Here is a 16,824-nt window from a genome sequence, read left to right on the forward strand (position 1 = left end):
TTTACTGACTGGAATTAGTCTTGTTTTCCTTTATCTCTAGTTGCCCCAGAATACTCTCATGGCTGCAAAGCACTGTAAGATCTTTAGTTGATCAAGGCTCTAGGGTGGCTGTTTCAGGGGACCTCAACAAATGCTAGCTGGCAATTCTGTTTTCCCCATACAAGTACATTAAATTGAGTGGCTGTATTATACCATATATCTGAAATTGCAGGGAATGTCTTGACATCAGGGAACCTCAAACACCTATCTACCAGAGAATAGATGTTTACAAGATTTTTTTATGCAGAAGATTTCAGAAAATTTAAAGAATTCTCACCATACTCTTTTAGTCAGTATTAAACACAAATAAACACAGAACTGTGATATATTCTTACAGATTATATGTTCTCTCATTATTATTTTCTCAGCTTCTGTCACTAATGACAGCCATAAACATCACAAAAAAATCCTGCATGTTAATTAGTTTAGACAACTGTTAGTGAATATTTAATATCTACAATTCTAACTATATAATAACTAATTTCTATATACTGACAAGCTGCAATGATGATTAATGAAATGTTATGCACTTATACTGTCTTTGGTAGTAATGTCCAAGTGTATTTCTAGTTGTATTTATTTAGGACTATTCATTCTCCCTGTGGATTGAGCCCCACAGTCCTGCACCAGCCAGTGCACAGCAGAGCCATGTCACTGCCATCACCCCACACTTCTACACCCTGGGGTGTGAAAGCTGCCAGATCCCCTTTGCAGCTCAGTGCTCCAGCCCCTCCTGGCACACACACCATTCCCAACCTTCTTCCTCCTGCACATCCGCTGATAATCCCCACATGCCTCCAATGCCTTTGCCCATTAGTCACACAAGTGACTTGAGAGCTCTGCTTGGAGGCCACCCATGCTCTGCAAGGGACACTCCTAGGAGATTAGTACATTGAACTACTAAGTTTGACTTCAGCATCAATGTTTCCTTGCAGCAGAGCCTTCCGTCACTTTCTTCAATGAGCTGTGAAAAAAGAACAATTATTCTTGTTTTGACCATCCCACCTACTTGCTGGACTTCTTGATCCTCAGTTTTTGTATTGGAGGGAACATTAAACAACTGAGCCTTGCTAACTTTCTTCATGCTTTTCAAGATCTTACAGATGTTCGCCAAATCCTGTCTCAGGTGTGAGCCCAAATCCTGTCTCTGGTGTCAACCAGAAGAGAGGTAACACATATGGGAAAAGGGGAGGCTAGGCTGAGAATGTAGAATCAGAGGAGTTTCTGTGTTGCTGCTGAGGCAAACCCATTCCATAACAATTTAGGTTGTTTTTCTAGGTAACAATAATAGCAAATCCTCTAGTTTTGCATTTGATCTACTTAGCTTTGCTTTTAGTTAGAGCAGGGGTGCAAAGTGAGGACACTGCACATTTCCCTCCCTAAATGCTTGGCCTCTGTTACTGCAGAGCTTATCCACAGAGCCTGGTGTCAGGTTCTCACCTCTGCTTGGTTGGCTTCATATGCAAAATGGAAGACACTAGAACCAGCTAAGATAATTAGTAAAGTAATCTCTCAAGTAATTGGATGTGCTCCCAATCTATTTATATTACTTAGTTGCAACTTGCACCACAATCATTCTTGTTCTGTGCAAGTCTTGAATTTTTGCATCTCTAAGACCATCATTGTCACAAACACTGAGGTGACTCATATATTTTAAAATTGGAAAAACCAAACATATTTGAATTGCTGACAGTACAATGGCTGGTTCTAAATTACTTTCTTAAAAAAACTTACCTGCCTCCTTTTTTTTTCAGGTTTCTGACATATTTTTATACTTATTACACTTTATTACATGGAGACATATTGTCACTTTCACTTTTGTCAGGAACCTGATCCTAAATTTGCACAGGTCTAGTCCAGTAGTCCCAGATGACAGCTCCAATTGAAGTCCCAAGCTGCTGAGACTCTGTGTATGTGTAAGGATGAGTGTCCACCTACCTGTGTCCATGTGCTGCTGGCTTGTTCTGGCTCTGATAATGTCCCTTCTCCATCTCTTTTGGCCTTTCTCCCTTTTGACTCTAAATCCACTTATGTAGTTCTTATTTACATAAATTGGAAACACCTTCAACAGTTCCCACATTCACCTCAGCATGTGCCTAAGGTAATGAGGAATTTATTTGAATGAGAGTATTGCAGCAGACAGTAATATTTTAGGAGATTAGGTAGAGATCTAATAGAAAAATTGAGGTAGTTTTTACCCTGATGGGTAATGGACTTTCAAAACTTTCTGGAAACAAAGTTATCATGTGGATCTCACTTCCTGCCCCTCTGTCCATCTCTTTCTCAAAAAACCATCAAATATATGGGTCTAAGAGAAACTTGTTGTAGTCTGAGCTATGGATGAAGTACTGGAAACCTTATTTAAAAAAAATACATGGGAGCAAAAGTTAGGAAAAGGAAGTCTACCATAGAAAAAGGAAAAAAGGACTCAATAACTCTTACTAAAACTTCACAAACACAGTCAAAAGGCAAAATAATGCATGTGAAAACATAAATATGTACTGCATAGGGACAGGCAGCACAATTCAGATGTCTTGGAGTTCCCCTTGCAGAAGGAGGGGAATTTTCACTGCTGGATGAATAAATGATGCAGGCACATTCTCTGCATCAGCAGTGCTTTGAAATTGTTCAGTCTGCAGATAATGAGGCCTACATATTTAGAAAAAGTGTAGCATTTCCAGAAAGGCATACAGGAATTCAAAACAAATACAGACTTTGCATGACTGTGCAGTTGCAGAGAACTCCTAAAAGGAAGCTCTGCTTGGAAGACAAGAGTCTGTTCAGTACTGTGAAAATTAAGATGACAATAGGGGCTGAAAGAAAAGAGATGACATTTCTGTTGAAGGGATTCATATGCACATTATGTAGGAGGAAGAGTTACAGAATCTTAACTGCTGACCTTCACAGTTCATGTTTGTTGTTCAGGTACAAGAACAGAGCTACTGCTTCTCAGGGATCTGTGGCAGGATGTGAAAGTTGAGTGGCAGCCTCTGTGACATGTTTCAGAGGGTGTGGCTGCAAAAAAGTGCATGCTGCAGGAATCTGAGATTTTGGAGTGTGACAAATGGATCTGCAAAAAAATAAAGCTCTTCAGAGCAGTCCTCTCAGATCTATTTAAATTTCTTAGAATTTGTTAACCATGAGGACACCAGAATTATAGAATGTGGCATTAAAGCTACTTTTATTCCTGATGTTACCTTCTTCCACAGTGTGCTAGTTTACAATCTGTCCAAAAGTCATATTATTATAGGATCTTACAGATATAGAGCAGTGTCAGAAGTTTGTGTTGAGTTGCTTGTTTACTATGCTGCCTTGCTTCTTTCAGAGCTGCCTTACTATTTATTGCCACAGATGTGACCCTGTATTTGGCTGTATCTGGAGGGTCCTGTTAGGAGGTGTAGCTCAGAGTATAACCAGGCCACAACCTGCCAGAGCTGCTCATCCATCAGGTCTTGAACAAACACTGTTTACAGCTCAAAATTTTAAGTGAAAGTGTCATTGCTTGCCTTAAATTACTGGTAAGCACTAATGAGCTCACAGACATTTGTAAAGCTGGAATAAGCCAGAAGCAGCTGCCAGTAACCTTCCAGCTGCCCCAGGCTAAGCCATTCTTTCTACATCAGCGCCTTCAGGAAGGGAACCTTTCTGTTTCTGACTCTTATGGCCTTATCCATTTCTTGCCATTTCTTCCAGGCTCTCTGAGTCATACACAGCTTTTATGCACAGAGATTTTACATTGACTTTCTAAACATTACAAGAAATCCTAAATAGCATCAGTCCTACTCTTGATTTCTCACAATCATCTAGGATCATCTCCACAGATCAATTAATTCCTTTTGACCTATACCAGTCACCTCAAATCTGACCCATGCAATGTGAGCTTTCTTCACAGAATACAATTTTAACTTTACAGAAATACCTGAGAACTGTCCATGTGTATTATATCTGCACCATTACCCTTATGAGCAACTTTGCAATTTAACAATAAATTAAACATTTTTCTTCCTAAAGCCACATCAGCTGCTACTCCTGTAAGCCCATCTTGTAATTCTTTATTGCATTCTGTGTGAGCATTTATTGTCTGTGACTGATATCAGATAAATCAATCTACTATTATCTGGGTTCTCACTTGTCCAATTTGAATACTTATAGTCAGTCTTCATGTCCTCCAGAATTTCTGCAATAATTTAAGCTTTATTAAAAGTTAATAAGGTTTCATGCTTCCTCAGATCACACATGCAAGCCTCTTTAGGACTCTCAAGTTTTTTAGGACCTGCATACTTGAATATGTTTCTCTCTAAGCAAAGTTGTTTAATACCCTTGTAAATAATGACCAGGAAAGCACTTAGTCATCATAATATGATACAAATACATCACACATTCTTTCAAATATAAAACAAACTTATTTATTAAACAATTACTTTTTTTTGTATCAATATCAACATTTTAAAAAAATCTTAATATAATAGGCCTATAATAGTGTTAAGATTTAGGAAACATGAGCTGTTCCTAAAAGTACCAACCATGCAAATTTCTTGACATCCTTATCCATTTTTTCTGTGCTTCATAACTTGTAATGATTTCTAGGTTCACTTTTTGTCTATTTTTGTCTATGTATTTATTTCAAACTGCTGTGTTTGCTTCCCCAGTACACTAGAAACATATTTTTTCTGAATCTCCCCTCTTCTTGATCACAATATTCTGACTCCATTACAGACATCTTTTTTATAGCCTCTCCTTATTATGATAATTTTTCCATTTAATTTTTGCACTCATTCATTTTACACAGGTTTTTGGGGCACAAGTCAGAATACATGCCTTGGGAATAGGAAGACAGAGAGAGTGTTGTCCATGTGTGTGTAGTATGGATTGAAACCTTTTTTGCACATACTGAGTATAGCCATATCTATATACTCAGGCAAGCACAGACTTTCATTCTGGCAATAATCTTCACCACAATAAAGTCAGAAGTTGTTAGTTTCCCTAACATTTTATTTTGTTCAGAAAATATTTAGCTAGGGATTTTAGGAGCTCTAATAATGCCTTAGTACATAGGACCAAATTTATATGTGTGACCTGAAGTTTCTTCACAATAACAATGCAATTTTCTTTCCCAAAATTATTATTAGACACTGAAAGAAAAAGTTATCATCTTGTTCTTTAGTCTTCACTGCTGTGCAAGAAAGTAGCTCTCTATGGTAAACCCACTTTAGGCTTATTCCTATTGCATTGAACTATGTGTAGTTACTTTCCTAGGAATATAAAAGTTAAAAACTGGTTTCAACACTCCATCTCATCATTTATTACTCAATTACTGGTGGGCAAAAGTTTCTGTCAGGGCTAGGTCCTTTATTATTTACAGGAACTAAAGGGGCCTAAACCTTTTAACTCAATTAACAACAGCCTCTCCTGATGCCTGAAGACATTTCCTTCTGGACACAAAATTTCAAACCAGTAGAAATGGAGAGAAGGAATTGAGGTGTGACCTGACAGACTTGCTTTCTGACTCATTACTCCAAGAAAAATAAACAGAATGTTTCTTTCTTTCCCAACTACTTTCCAGCATGGGAAGTTACTCTCAATGCCTGACTTTTTTTTTCTGGAATGACTGGGGTAGAAATGTTTGAAAAAATAAAACCCTTTTGCCAAACAAAATGAGAATTGGGTTAAAACCTGACAAGTAGGCAACTATTGTTGGACTGAGCATTGTTCAGACTGGTATCAAAATAACACAAGGCCCATTAAAAGAAGCTGAGCCCAAAATTTTCATAAAGCAAACTATGCAAACTGAAATCTGATTAAGTTCTTGTTTTCAATTCACAAAAATTTAAAAAAAAAAAAAAATTAAAAACTGCAGTGAGCAGTGTGGTCTCCGCTTAATCTGATGGCCACAAGAGGGTACAATTTGTAAATGGTACGTGAATATAACAGTTCTACAGAGTTTTCTCTAAGTGACATCAATCTTTTCTGAAGTCACAAAAATCCATCTCCAGGCTGGCCTGAGGGAAATTTTGGCAAGGGCACCTGCTCAGGAGCAGCCCCTCGAGAGCTGCCCAGGCCGCCAAGTGAAGGCACCGAGCCCCTTTGTGTGCAGCGCTGTGTGGTGGCTCCCCTTCAGCCAGGCCCACAATCCACAGCCCCAGACATCTGAATCTCTTCAAACCTGTCCCTGCTTTAGCCAAGAACACTGTGCTGAGAACAACAAGCACAACATGCCTTCAGCTATGGCATAGGAACCCAAACAACACTACCAAAGGCCCTTGGGCATCAGAGCAAAGGCCAAATAGCTTTGTTTTGGCACATCAGGAATCACAGAATATTCTGATTTGGAAGAGACCCATCAGGATCATGGCATCCAACTCCTGGCCCTGTACAGGACTCCCCAGGAGTCACAGCACGTCCCTGAGGACACTGTCCAAACACCTCTTGAGCTCTGCCAGCTGCTGCTGTGGCTCTGGGAGCTCGTTCAGGAGGCTGCGGATCAAACCTGTAACCACTGGCTTTCCACAGGGCAAACAAAATAGAAGATGGACAAAGGAAAACAGGGCTTGACTAGAGGCTTCCTTGTGATACTGATTAATCCTGGTGAAAGCTGCTGGCTCAAACCACCCTCAATACAATTCACTTTGATAAATGAGTATCAAGACTTGTTCAAAAGCATAAAATAACAGACTACGTATTGCAGTGAGCTCCTATGTACACTGGGTATCTAGAGTGTACTGTGAAATGGACTCTCTTCTGCAGTGGTGCTGCTGGGGTCCCAAACGCCCCAGTGTTTTCCCATATTTTAGGGAAATCTGTCAGATATATGCTTAGATATTAGCAGCAGCGGTAGAAGCAGAGCCTCGACAGCTTCTGATATTGGAATTCTTTGATTCCATCTATGACTGCAGAGATCCAATTCAACCAAAAGCTGTTTAACTCTGAGATCACTCGGCAAGGTGAGGAGGGAAAAAAAAAAAAAAAAAAAAAAGAGGACAAGAAACCCTCAAAGCCGGGGTTCGCCGGTGCCTGCCCCGGCCCGCGGTAACGGCGCGGCCACGGCCGCACGCGTATTCCCCGCGCGGGGCCGCTGGCCCTTTAAATGCCGGCGGGCGGCCCGTGCCGCCGCTGGCTGGGAGACCCCGCGCCTCCAGTGAGAGGTGAAACCAAGATGGCGGCCGCGCAGTGACTGAGGCGGAGCCGGGGCCGGAGGGAGCCGGGCCGCACCAGCCGCTGCCGATCGCCCCCTCCCTCCGCAGGGCACAGCGTTTCTCTGCCGGCCGGGTCGCCAAACGCCTGGAAGCGTAGCCACGTCGTAAGGCGCGCTGGGGAGTCGGGACTGAGCCGCCGCAGCACCGGCAGGAGGAGGAGGAGGAGGAGGAAGAAGAACATGGCGGCGGAGTCAGGCTGGGAGTGAAGCCGCCGCCTGCGACCGGAGCCCATGGGGAAGACGGGGCGCTGAGCTCGGCTGGTCGTTCACCCTGTCGCTGGACGGGCAGTCTCCGCAGGCCCCAGGCAGCCCAGGCGGGAAGGAGGGCGGCTCCTTGGAGTCCCGCGCTGACGGACGGCGAGCGAGGGGCTTCGGGCCTGGGCAGCTGCTGCACAATAGAGCCGGGCTACAGGCCGGGGCGAGCGGCCCCTCTCCCGCGTGCCTCCCTTCCTCTGATTCCCTCCGGCCTCACCAGCTTCCCCCCTGTTTTCCTCGGCAGGGCTCCGACTTCCAGGAACGCTTGCTCCTGTCACGCTGGGCCGGCTGCGGTCCGCCGCCGCTTCCAACTACCGTGGATCCCCTTCTCCTCCGGGATCCCTTCTTCACCGCCTCTCCCGCCTGCCCTTCGCCCTGCAAAGAGCCTCTCTCCTCTCTGCGGCTCTCCCTGCCTAGGCTTACTCGCCTTTTGTGCAGCGCCTGACTGTACCTGAAGGAGCAGCTCCCCTTTTCACATCTTCACCTCTTGTTTCTCCCTGTTCCCCAATCCTGTTACCCTCGATTATGAGGATCCCGTTGGGGCACTGAAGAGGAGTAAGAAGAGCTTGCTTGGCGTGCCCGTGTGGGGCTGCTGCCGTCTTTCCCGCTCCCCTCCCCTGAGGGGGGCCTGGCCCCCGAGCAGCCTGGTGCTCCTGCAGCGATTGCCGGCCAGAGGGGTGGCTGCGGTGCGGCAGGCGGCAGGATGACGGACACCCGGCGGAGGGTGAAGGTTTACACGCTAAATGAGGACCGCCAGTGGGATGATCGAGGCACAGGGCATGTGTCCTCTTGCTACGTGGAGAGGCTCAAGGGCATGTCCCTGCTAGTCAGGGCAGAGAGTGATGGTAAGTGTGTACGGCTGAAGGCACGGGCTTTCCTCGTCCTACCCAGTAAAGGAACTGGGTGTTGCTTTGTGTCTGTTGCGTTGATGTTTTGCTGCATAATTCAAATGGTATTCCTGAAAGCAAGTGGGCACTAACCAGGGTTCATTCGTGCTAGGCGAAGTGAAAGAAACAGAAGATTGCCATCAAGTGCAAGCATAGTGGGCACTTACTGAATACACAGTGTTGCATTCAAAATGCGTTCGAGTCTCGTTGTAGATTTTGCATGGGTTTGGATATCTACTGGTCTGGTTTCAGAATTGATCACTGGATCTTTCTGGAAGCGATCCCCTCATGAAAGTTGTTCAAAACTTAGATGTTGGTTTTTAGTATTTGTTTTTAGGAGATCGTTGGATGGCTAACACCCTTCTGTTTCCACCTGCCCTTTTCTTTAGTAGCTTCTAGAATTATGTAAGACGTTCTAACAGCTATCAACGGTTTTCGAAGTACAGTTATGGTAGTAAAGACAATACAATGGACAGAACAGCATTTTCAGAGATGCCTTTTTTTTTTAATGGAATGGGAGTACTCAGCCCTTCAGCAGTTCTAAGTCTCTCTGAAAATAAATTTAAAATTATAGATTATCAACTTCTTTCACGGTTTCTGGCAGCATATGTCAGTAGTATATGTTAAGCAGTAATATCTAGCCCTGTAGCTACATGTTTGGGCTAGTCTTGACTGTTGGTTAAGTGAGTTCATGACTGCTGTGATCAGAGATTTTAAAATGTGTACTTCACAGTATTAGCCTTGTACCATTCTGCTTTTAAAATCTGTCAGTGCATGACTTACTACTTCATTAGATGTATAGCTACAGTATTTAGTGACTTGTAGCTCTAGTTGTAGCTTTTGGCTGTCGACAGACTTTGTAATTTTATTTATTAAGCTTTTTTATCATAGGAAGTAGGATGAGAAGCAATTTGAGAATCATTAATCCTCACTTTTTGGGAAAGTTATGATAAACTGTACAATATGTAATCCCTACAGCAAAGATCATAAACTGATATGGAAGAATCAGTCATCTGAGGAGGATTTTGGTAATTGAGCTTCTGATAAGCCCCCAGAGAGATCTTGTAGTTTTTTGATTATACTTTGAAAGGTTAAACTGACACCTGATTTTTATTTATTTTATAGTGAGGAAGATGCATTTAAACCTTGAGGAGCTTCATATTGCAAGAGAAAACATTCAAAATGGAAATAGATTTAGTTTAATTTCAACGTGAGGAGGGAATTAAAAAAAATTACCACTAAATTTTTTGGCTCATTTTTACAGTATGTTTTGTCATAGATACTGTCCATGGCTGTTGGGGGCATGTTTAAAAACTATTATGTCTCCTATATATTAAAATTTTTCTGTTAGTTTTTTTTAAATTCTTTTCTAAAAAGAAATCAAAAGAACTGCAGTTCCCAACCTCCTTGTGAAGAAATAGCTCATTCAAACTAAAATCCATGTATTAACTTTCAGAGGGATATGTGTGCTTCACACTGATTAGAGCCTGAGCTGGACTGTTGTTGCCAGCTCACTTGTAAATAAGTGAAGGCCTGTAAGAAGGAGGATGCAAAATGGTATTAAAAACTAAAATTAAGTCATTGCTGTATCTTGCATAGCTAAGATACTGTAATCAAAGCAGGGACTGTCTCAAACTTACTAATTGCACTCAATACTCAGATGTTTATTTGGTAGGATACACACTTCAGCCCTCTCTCAAGCTGCATACTTTCTACTTCAAAGTATTGAATAATACCCAGTTAAAATTCTTAATATAGTAGGTAGTATCAGTCCTGGGTAAATGTGCACTCTATTAATAGGCTAGTTTTTCTAACTTGCTTGTGTAGACACCTCATAAAATTTGATTTATATTTTGTTTACTCCCACTGTCTGTTGTTTGTGGGCTAATTTTGAAGGCAAATAGTCATTTTTACTTGTGAGCAAATGATTGGAAAAAGGTAATGCCATACCTGTGTTTTATATACTGTGCAATTTGTGTTTCCTTGCATGCTTTTTTAACTAAATGAAATAGTTGACTGTGATTTTTAACTTTTTCCCAGTTAACAAAGACATAGAAGTGGTATGAACTGAGTAGTAGAACTGACCTATACACCATTTGTCTCCACGTTTCCTTTGCATTCTTGTATTGTCTTTCTTTGTCAGCTCCTCCTCTTTCCACAATGAAACTTCTTCCTTCCTGCATTTCTAAACCAGCTTTTCCTAGCCTTTGAGCTGAGATTCATCCTGTGCACACTGGCATATTCTTACTGCCTTACTCCAGGAAGCTGACAGAAAACCTTGGCATCTGCCTGAACGTGAAGGCTCCATTTCCTGACTAGGGGAGGTCCTGGGGATATGAGCAGCAGCTCCTTCTGTGTGTGGGAAATTCCCACTCCTGCTCAAGGGCCACTTTGGCTGTGCACAGATCAACAGCAGAATTACCGTGGTTTCTTTGGCTGACCGTGTGGGCTGGCACATGGTTCAGTCTGGATTTTGCAGCTGTGACTTGGTGTAGTAGGCTGCTTTACAAGTGGTTGGGATTTTATTGCACAGTCAGGGTGTGCAGATAAGGGAAGTACAATCAGTATGCCACATCCAATGTAAGCCATCATTTGGAGTTGGAGGAATAAGAACTGAGTAAGAGGGGGTTTTTATCTGTAGGAGTGGTTTTTTAACTTGTTTAACACCATCATAAAAGAAAATAATTTCGAGTAGATGAGTGAGTTGTGTTGCAAGCTGCATGTCTGATGTTGCCAGGCACTAAACCGTTAAGAGTCATTGCAGACAATCTGGAATAATCAATTTTAGAACAGAAATACCACAAACTGCTTTCATATCAGGTATATTATGCTTTGAAGCATGAGATTGTAATTTTTTTTACACTATAATAGCTATTCACTTTTTATATAAAACCCTGAAAAGTTTCTCTGTGTGATTCCTAGTTGTAATGTATTCTACTTGAATTGCAGCAGAGCAAGAGTGAAATACTTTCTTACAAATTATCACCCACCATGTGAGTCTGTGTGTAATCAGAACTCTTTGATTTCTTACCCGTTTCTGACATGGTATTTTAGGCTGTTGTGGCCTACCTTATTCTTAAATTGTCTTTGTACTTCTTGAGGTTTACTGCATGGTTTCAGATCACCTTGTTTTCGTTCTGAGCCCAGATGACTGAAGTGACCTCTAAAGTGAACATTTCTGTTCAAGTAATTGGTGTTAATTTGAAAGCTTAAACCTTTAATTAAAACTTACTGGTTCTGTATCTAAACTTTTTGACAAGTGAAAGTTAACCCCTCCATTGCAGGCCATTTGTGAGCTCTCTTTTAGGAACTGATCATTTTCATCCAGCAGTTGTAGGTTGCTGCTTCTGAAGTCTGTGTGTTAATGACTTCTGCCACAGGGCAAGCGCCTTTCCTTGCTGCTTCTGTAGTGCAGCTATCAGTAAACCTGTACAACTGGCAGGCTTAGACAGAACTTGGCTTCAGGTTTTTTTACCTTGTTCAAACTCAAGGGACTGATTTTATTGGCTTGTTTTTAGGTAAGCAACACAGTATTTATATTAGATCAAAATGAAAAAAAGCATGGGGGAAGATGACTTGGGGTTTTTTTGTTTCTTTTCTCCTGGTTCTCCCCTTCCCTTAATATTCGAGTTTGGCGTTCCAGAAGTGTCTTGGACTCAGGAATATTCTCTTGGAATTGTAGACCACTTTCTTGGGCCTCAGTTGGAGCTGTTTCTTGAGTTTCTGAGGATTACTTTCTGTGATTGGGTTGCAGCAGAACTGATTGCAGAACTTAAACCTCTTTGTGCATCTTGCAAGAAACAGCTCTTGACTTGAAACTTTCATTTCAATGTAAACATGTTTATGCTGGTGAGGGGTAGTAAGCAGCACTTTTTCCTCTATTTTTGAGGAAGACTCCATGTAACAGTTTGGTGGGAGAGCAGCAGTGTGCCAGATTAACTGGTCTCTTCCATATGTGTACTTGTAAACAAAGCTGCAAATTTGCTGTTTGAGACTGTTGAATAGGGATATTTGATGTCTCTAAATATAATTGAAAATAGCATCGAATATCTGTGTGTAATAATCTCTTTTGAGCAAGTCTTCTCCTCTGCACACATTCCTTCTGCAGCACAGAATGGTGTTTTCTACTAACAAAACCCCCAGCTGTGCTGTATTGCATTACAGTGCCAGGTAATAGAATTCTGCAAGTCAGTTTTCTTCTTTATAGGTGGTTTCAGATTTTTTTTTTTTGGCTTCAGTATTTTGCAGTTATCTTTATAAATTCATTCATGGCTGTAATTAAAAAAAACAAACCGTAGATCTGCATAATTTTGGAGCATTTACTCAAAACATAGCATGCATTAAGGTGAGTTTTCAGCTCTTACCTAACTTTGAATAGAGTCTTTGGGTCCATGAAAATGAAATGTGGGTGTATTTTTATTTTTATGTTGGTGTATTTAGACTGGATAGTCTTAATATTTTCTAGGATAGTACAAATGGAAAAACACCTACATAGAAAGTAATGCTTATGACAAAAGCTTCTCAAACAAGTGATAATGACTTTGAATGGAAGTTTATTTGTGGTGTTATATTTCTGTAACCTTTTTCTAAAGAATATATTTGTGTTTCAGACATCTGTTACTCCTGCCTGCTTTCCACATGCAAGTAACAAAGACTTAACATTGCCTCATACCAGGAAGGGGTACTAACTAGTAGATTAGTCACTGATCTTTGACTTGTTGAACCCTTTTTGGGGAACTTATTGCACAAATGGAGCATCATATTCTCCAGAAGGATAGATTTGGGGCAGTTATTAGTTATAGAGCACAATAAACTTTCAGTATGTTTCTGTTGCCAGATCAATATTTTTCTAGTTATTGTCCAAAATGGTGAGGAATAAGTTGAATCATGTGGTAGTGAGAAGCATTCAATCCTTGAAAAACTTGATTTGTCTTTCCTACAAGCATCAGGTTTAGTAGAGAAAAAGAAATGCTCTTTTTTGATAAGTCTAGTAAAGAAGTCATTCTCTTCTAGCTTAGAAAATGAAGTGTCTGCATTCAATTGTTTTCAATTTTTTAAAATAGTATTTTGCCAAGCATGACATTTACATTATGTAAGACATTCTTCTAATGTTGGAATTTACATGTCTGTAGGTCTGTGTTCAGCCATTAAAATGATGTTGAAATTATCAATTACTTTTGATTCCTAGAAGATTCTAGTTCATACTTCCTGATAGTAACTATTTCTAGACAGTAAAGACTTTCTAAAAGTTTGTCTTCCAGTTTAATAGCACAAATAATATTCTAAGTCTTCATGTAGTAGAAGCTGAGACTTTGAAAGCACAACTTATTCTGTGTATCCGATGATTGTAAAAAGGAAATGCTGGGTTTAGATGTCCTTTAGGCAAACCCCAAATTCAAAGCTTGAGACTATGGCCAAAGTATGAGCAGCAATTTATTGGATTCATCTGTAAGCCTCGTCTTAGATGTTTTCCTTCTCTATGCTCTATGGTTTATGAATATTTTTTTCTTTAGTTATGCACTTACACTTAAGCAAATAAGCTGCTTTAGTAGCAGAGCTGATGTGTGTCAGAAAACTGGAAAAACTCAAATCCTGAGTAGTCTGTTTGGGTTTGAGGCAGGAGAGCTTTTCCTGTGTGTGTTGTTTTCCCTTGAGGGGTATTTATTTCAATTTTGTTGTTGAATTCTGTAGAGTTTGTAAACTCCCACTGTCTGTTGCTTTTACTCCAAGAGCAGTTGAGACAGGATGAGAGCTTCTCAAGCCAACTTCATTAGTGAAGGCTGCCTCTTGTAGAACAACTGATTAGAAACTGGAAACACGCAGCCTTCACAGGTACATTCATTTGAAAAAAATAATTGTATCTGATGATCACTTACATAGTAAGCTGGGGGATATAAAAATCATTGGTAAAGCTTCTAAATTCATCAGGTAGTAACCTTCCTTATCAGACAACAGAATGTTCTGATATTTCTGTAATTCTTTAATGATACACCACTCTTAGAGCAAGTGAAGTTCTGTGATGAGGCACTTCAGTCTCCTCCCTCACATCCCCCAGCCTAACATGTTCATCAGACACAGGGATGGAGTCCCCCTCAGCAGTTTTGCAGGGGCACCAAGCTGCAGTGGTGTGGTTGAGATGCCTGAGGGACAGGATCCCATCCACATGGACCTGCAGTAGCCTGAGAAGTGGGACCTTGTGAACCTCAGGAGGTGCAAGGTGCTGCCCCTGGGTCAGGGCAGCTCCTGGTATCAGTCCAGGCTAGAGAATGAACAGATGGAGAGCAGCCCATATTTTAGTAATACATTTGCCTTAGAACTATAGTGATGAAACTGAGAAGTTAACACTTTTCTTAAAGTATGGACATTTCTTAAAGCCTAAATTTAACCAGGTAAGTAAATGGAGAAATACCACTTTAAAGGGGTGCTTGCAGCCTTCCATTTTAATTGTATGATTGACAGTGCAAGTTAATTTATCAGTATTTCTTTGTGTAAGCTGAGTGAAGCTCTGCAGATGCCAGTGTGAATTTAAGTCACACACTGGCACTAGTGCAGCTGAGTAGCAAGGTGGATGAGGGAAATGATTGGTCCAAGAATAAAATCAGTTTCAAAAGTTGTTTTTGTATAGATCAGCACTTCAGATTGTTTAAATGTGGCACAAGAATGCTAATGTGCAAAAGGAAGGGAAAGAAGACACAGACCTGAGAATGGAATTGCTGTTTTGTGTCTTAGTAAAACCTGCTGTGAAACCATTGCTCTGAGTTTGTGTGAAGTTTTCTGGTATTAGCAGTCACAGTGGTTAGTGCTCTAAGCATTAATTTCTAGATAAGCTTCCCAGGAAAATAAGTGTTTTAGCTAACCTTTAAGAAAAAATACCACACAATTAGAATTTTCACACAAAACAGTCATAAGTAATCTCTGGAATGCAGTTATGATGTTTTTGGCGTGCTTGCAGACTTCATCATGTCTAAACATTTTTCTGTAGAAAAGTTGTTACTCAAAATAAGAAAGGTTTAAAATTCAGTCCTCAGAGCATTATTCTGTACTGTGTGAACAGTATCTTTTAGGGGGTAATAGATTTATTGTTGTTCAAGGAAAGAGTGATCAGAAAATTTATGTGGTGGGTAAAATTTTAGCACACGTATAAATAAGTGGAACTTTTTTTTCCTAGGCTCTCTTCTTTTGGAGTCCAAAATTAATCCGAACACTGCGTACCAGAAGCAACAGGTAAACATACTTTTCTTTTCCTCATGTTTAAAGGCAGGGTCTTTAACAGTATACAACCAACAGTGTAGCAATATAGTAATTTTTTTTGCCTCTATTGCAAATTATATTTTATGTTCTTGTGCCAGAAATAGGTAAAGTAGTTTGCACCATGTTTGTGCATTACATGATCATGTGTTACTTCTCTGCGTTTTTAGTGAAGTTATACAGATAAACTGCTCTCTGTTTTGCACCAGAAATTGCTTTGGGAGAGACAGTCAAAACATAGTTGGGAAAATCACAAAGTAGCTGAGGTTCCTGAGGGTTATAGTATCTGAAACTTAGTATCATCATTGCTTTTTTCTTCTTTATATTTCAGATGCTTTAACTTTAAATGTATTTTTATTCAGGGAAAGTTTAGAAGGCTTTAAAGCTATTTACATGTAAACCTTTGTTTGTCTTTTACTTAGAAAGTGGGTATGGGTTACTATTGCTCCAAAGCATTCTGTGTTAATAAAAGCAGCTTCTCACCTTTAGTTTGCACATTGCTTCAGTTATTTAAACCATACATTTTGAGCCCCTAAAGAATGCTCCTTAGATGGGTGAGAAGTGAGCTGTGTAGGCTTTTTACTTTATTTGCTGTGCTTGTTTCATGGATGCTGGGAATTGCCTTTACAGGTTTAAAAATGCTGAACTGAATTGTATTTTTTTGCCTGTTTGGTCAGCTCAGACTTGTTAAAATCTTGTCAGGTACAGTTAATGTATTAAAACACCCTTCAGTCTTTCACCTTTAATAGTTTATTAAAGGCATGGACAGGGATGGACATACTGTTTTGTTCACAGGCAGGTCCCAGTAGTTGTGTCACTGCAGCTTTTTGTAGAATTGTATTTTGAACTGAATAGGGAGAACCAGTATGGGCTAAAAATACCCTTCCTTGAAAAATTTAACCTGTATCTGTCTCTTGATGTATTCATAGTGCACTGTATAAGCAGCTGATACTGAGCAACTGATAAGGGCAGTGTGGGCCTGGAGGGTCAGTTCCAGGGAGTAAGGACAAGACCAGTGAAAGTGCTAAGCACACTAAATTTTAGCTGTAATCCTGACTAGCTTGAGGTCATGGTTCTATGATAAACTTGAGCTTTAAAGCTCCTGAAGTGACACTGAATATTTCACAGCTCTATGGCATAAAGTGCTGATCTGGTGTAAGCTTACTTTGCTGGCTTAAATTGGTTGAAAGAGCTGAGGGGTGA

General features: G+C 40.6%; 1 protein-coding gene across 5 annotated transcripts in view; it reads left to right on the plus strand.

Annotated features, from left to right (window-relative positions):
* The first annotated feature begins 7,162 nt into the window (after nucleotides 1-7,162).
* Nucleotides 7,163-16,824, plus strand: part of PPP4R3A (protein phosphatase 4 regulatory subunit 3A) — a 42,253-nt gene continuing 32,591 nt past the window's right edge. For 3 of the 5 annotated variants that reach the window (XM_071426606.1, XM_071426602.1, XM_071426603.1), the window contains exons 1-2: nucleotides 7,164-8,331; nucleotides 15,542-15,597. In XM_071426606.1, the coding sequence (XP_071282707.1) occupies nucleotides 8,190-8,331; nucleotides 15,542-15,597 (198 nt within the window). In that variant the 5' untranslated portion in view covers nucleotides 7,164-8,189. Of the gene's footprint in view, nucleotides 8,332-15,541; nucleotides 15,598-16,824 lie in introns of all 5 variants that reach the window. The other 2 variants (XM_071426605.1, XM_071426604.1) reach the window with 2 other exon arrangements.

This window comes from Agelaius tricolor, unplaced genomic scaffold (assembly GCF_023055355.1).
Source record: "Agelaius tricolor isolate 1412-34295 unplaced genomic scaffold, bAgeTri1.0.p SCAF_5, whole genome shotgun sequence".
Classification (NCBI taxonomy): Eukaryota; Metazoa; Chordata; class Aves; order Passeriformes; family Icteridae; genus Agelaius; species Agelaius tricolor.